At 37.2% G+C, this 2966-nt stretch overlaps 1 protein-coding gene across 1 annotated transcript; it reads right to left on the minus strand.

The window, feature by feature from the left end:
* Positions 1 to 916: 916 nt before the first annotated feature.
* LOC18023073 (UPF0725 protein EMB2204) lies at positions 917 to 2606 on the minus strand. The gene is made up of 5 exons (XM_006405316.2): positions 2407 to 2606; positions 2161 to 2292; positions 1877 to 2063; positions 1691 to 1794; positions 917 to 1593 (listed from the first exon to the last, which is right to left on the minus strand). The coding sequence occupies exons 1-5, from the start codon at positions 2515 to 2517 to the stop codon at positions 1096 to 1098; spliced, it is 1032 nt and encodes a 343-aa protein (XP_006405379.1). The 5' UTR covers positions 2518 to 2606; the 3' UTR covers positions 917 to 1095.
* Between the last annotated feature and the right edge of the window lie 360 nt (positions 2607 to 2966).

The following is a 2966-nucleotide window of genomic DNA, read 5'->3' on the forward strand; positions in this document are numbered from 1 at the left end:
AATTTCTTCAGAAATCTGACACCTCCATCACTGAGTCGCCTTTCCTCTGTACAAAAATCATTCCACTGTTTAGGTTGAAGAGCATGCTTTCTTCTCCTCAGTGACCAAGGTGATCGAACGTTTCCTCTGAAGAAGTGGATAAGCAGAAAATGAGTAACTTCACTTAGTGAATGTAGAAAGGAAAAATTTACATAAAACCAAATTTGGTAATAAAAAGCTTTCTTCCAACGAATAAGACAGGCTAAACCGTACATGTTATGTCTCCTATGTTCATATATGTTTTTTTTTTTAAAAAAAAACAAGTGTCAATGGAGTTCAATGCACATCAGAGACCTAAGAGACTCTTAACCACTATTGACCAACAGCTTTGGCTTCTTCCTAGTCTCACAGATTAAAGCCGAAGAGGTCAGAATTTCTTATTACAAGTTGTTTAGATTTTAGCAAACACAAATAGGTGTGAAAGAATACAAATAATCCAGAATATTATCTGCTTGCATCTAGATAAATGGTTATAGACTTAGCACAAGAAGGTTCACCATATAATCAACGAGATGTGCTTACCAAAAACTGACGAGAATCATATTCCCTTCTGAAAATCCTGAAGCAGCGCTCTTTAAAGTATCGATAGAGAATTCACGAAATTGGAGCAAATTAACCGATTCACCTCTCCTTTCCTCGTCTGGAACATAAGAGTTTCAATCAGGCAATAAACCCTTCACATCGCACTCGCTCTTCTCAATCCAACTTTTACAGATCAATCCTTAAGCTTCAAACGAGAACAACACTAAGACAAATAACACAAATTGAGATCGAATCGAGAAAATGACTTGTCACAAGAGGAAACAACAATTCGAAAATTACTCTCTGAAATAATAAAGATAAGATTTGTAGTTTTCAAACCAAAAAAAGGAAGAAGAAAATAGCAATGCAGCTCCGCAGAGGGTCGAAAAAATATTAAGCACACAATCCCACTTCTTTGTTTCAGAGATCATAGATGTATCAGATGAACACAAAATGAAATGGAAAACGGAAGAGTACAAATTAAACAATCCCTAAATAATCGAAATAACGTAGACAGTGGTCAATTATTATTATCTAATCCACATATTCGATGGTGGATCTTGCCTTGAGCAGACAACGAGACAAGCCAACGCCAGTGTATTTGTATGCCTTGAGGCGCCTAGGACTGGATAACAGCCACGGTTTGAGACGCAGGCTACACGGAAGAAGCTGCACACGGCGCTTCTTCTTCTTACCCTTTTTTGGTATAATATCTGAACTCAGAGTCTGACCCACGAGACTGAAGCAATCAAACCGCTCACAGAAAGCTCTTCTGACTATAGCTACGCGATCAACATCCTTGCCAACTCGAGCCTCGCACGAGTCCTTGTAATGTATGTAGACAACTGCAACATTTTTGCCGTTGAGTTCCTCAGCATCATCCGCATCTTTGGTACTAGTATCTATAGCCACTTTGACAATCTTCAAGTTGGACACATCTGGATTCGTATTCCTATTGGGCTTGGCAACTGCAAGTTCCAGGTAGAGACGAACCCAGTGATTTTCTTCCAGCTCTAGCTCTGACTCATTCAGCTGCAAACAAAAATATAATATCATCACTGTAATATTATATTTGAGATCATGAGCAAAAAAAGCAAAAAAATATCAAGGCAAAAGTCTTAATCTTTACCACGTAACAGTTTTCAAAAGGATTCTGTGGCGGCCACTCAGGCATGGTAATAACAACGGGTTTTTTCAGCATATTTTTTTTTATTTGGTTTTCCTTGGGTTCCCCTATATATATACAAGCAACAAATTTTAAGTAGTGAGAATGTATTATTAAGCAAGAGGACTTGTTGTTGCGTAAATATTTTACCTAGAGGTCTAGCAATTCTGCACGACAAATCCAATTCGCCAGGAGTGTTTTCATAAACTTTAGTCTCAAAAGTTTGAAGCGAATCGATAGCTGGATCCATGGCTTCCATAGTTATGTGGTAAGTGTAAGCAGCAGTGCCAGTGGTCTGGGTGTATTTCTTGACGCTTCTGAGCTCTAAGTTTTTGCCCTAATTTGATCAAAGAAAAGAAAGAAATCGGTTCAACATATACACATATAGATGGAAGAAAGAAACCAATTAGAGAGCAGAGTATATTAGTGTATACCTGAAGCAAATTGTATCGATGAAGGCCCAACCTAGCATAAAGGAGGACTAAGCCAGGACAAGGAGATTTCTTATCATTACAAATTCTTTGTATCAGTCCACAAATATGGACTCTTCTTATGAAACGGGAACCCTAAGAAGCGAAGAAAGAGGATTGTGACAAGGAAAGACATGTGAATCATCTCAATAATCTCTTATCAAAAACCAAACAAACAAAACACAGTGTAGATTCATGAAAGAATATTACCCTGGCTTTCTCCAATGCCCGATAATATTCAGCCTTCCTCGCTGCCATATCAACTGCCACGTGTGCCATCGTCTCCTCCTGGTTCCGAATTTCGCCTGCTACGAGCACCATCGTCTCCTCCTCGTTCCAAAATTTCGCCGGAATCGAGAAGACGCTGATGCTTTTCGTCGATTAAGGTTTGTCCACGCGATTTCTTTTTTATATATATATATATATATATATATATATATCTGGGATTCTCCTCGTTTCTGGGCTTCAATTGGGCGGGCCTTTCACAACCCAAAATAATCTCATTTTTACCTTTTAATTTTTTTTTCTCTCTTAAACTCTATCTGCAGCTCTATTTGTTATATATTTGTTAACTTGAGACATCTTCAAATCTAATGTCCATGATTTCCCATCTCTAATTTCATTCTTTTTTTTTATTTCTTGAGTGAATTTAATTATATATTTGACTGGAAAATTAAATAGATATTGCAATCTACTATTCTAAATTATGTGGAGAGAAATATATTCAAAAGTATATATATATATATATATTGTTGATTACAGTATTCAAC

The sequence above is a fragment of the Eutrema salsugineum genome, unplaced genomic scaffold, assembly GCF_000478725.1.
Source record: "Eutrema salsugineum unplaced genomic scaffold, Eutsalg1_0 scaffold_14, whole genome shotgun sequence".
NCBI lineage: Eukaryota > Viridiplantae > Streptophyta > Magnoliopsida > Brassicales > Brassicaceae > Eutrema > Eutrema salsugineum.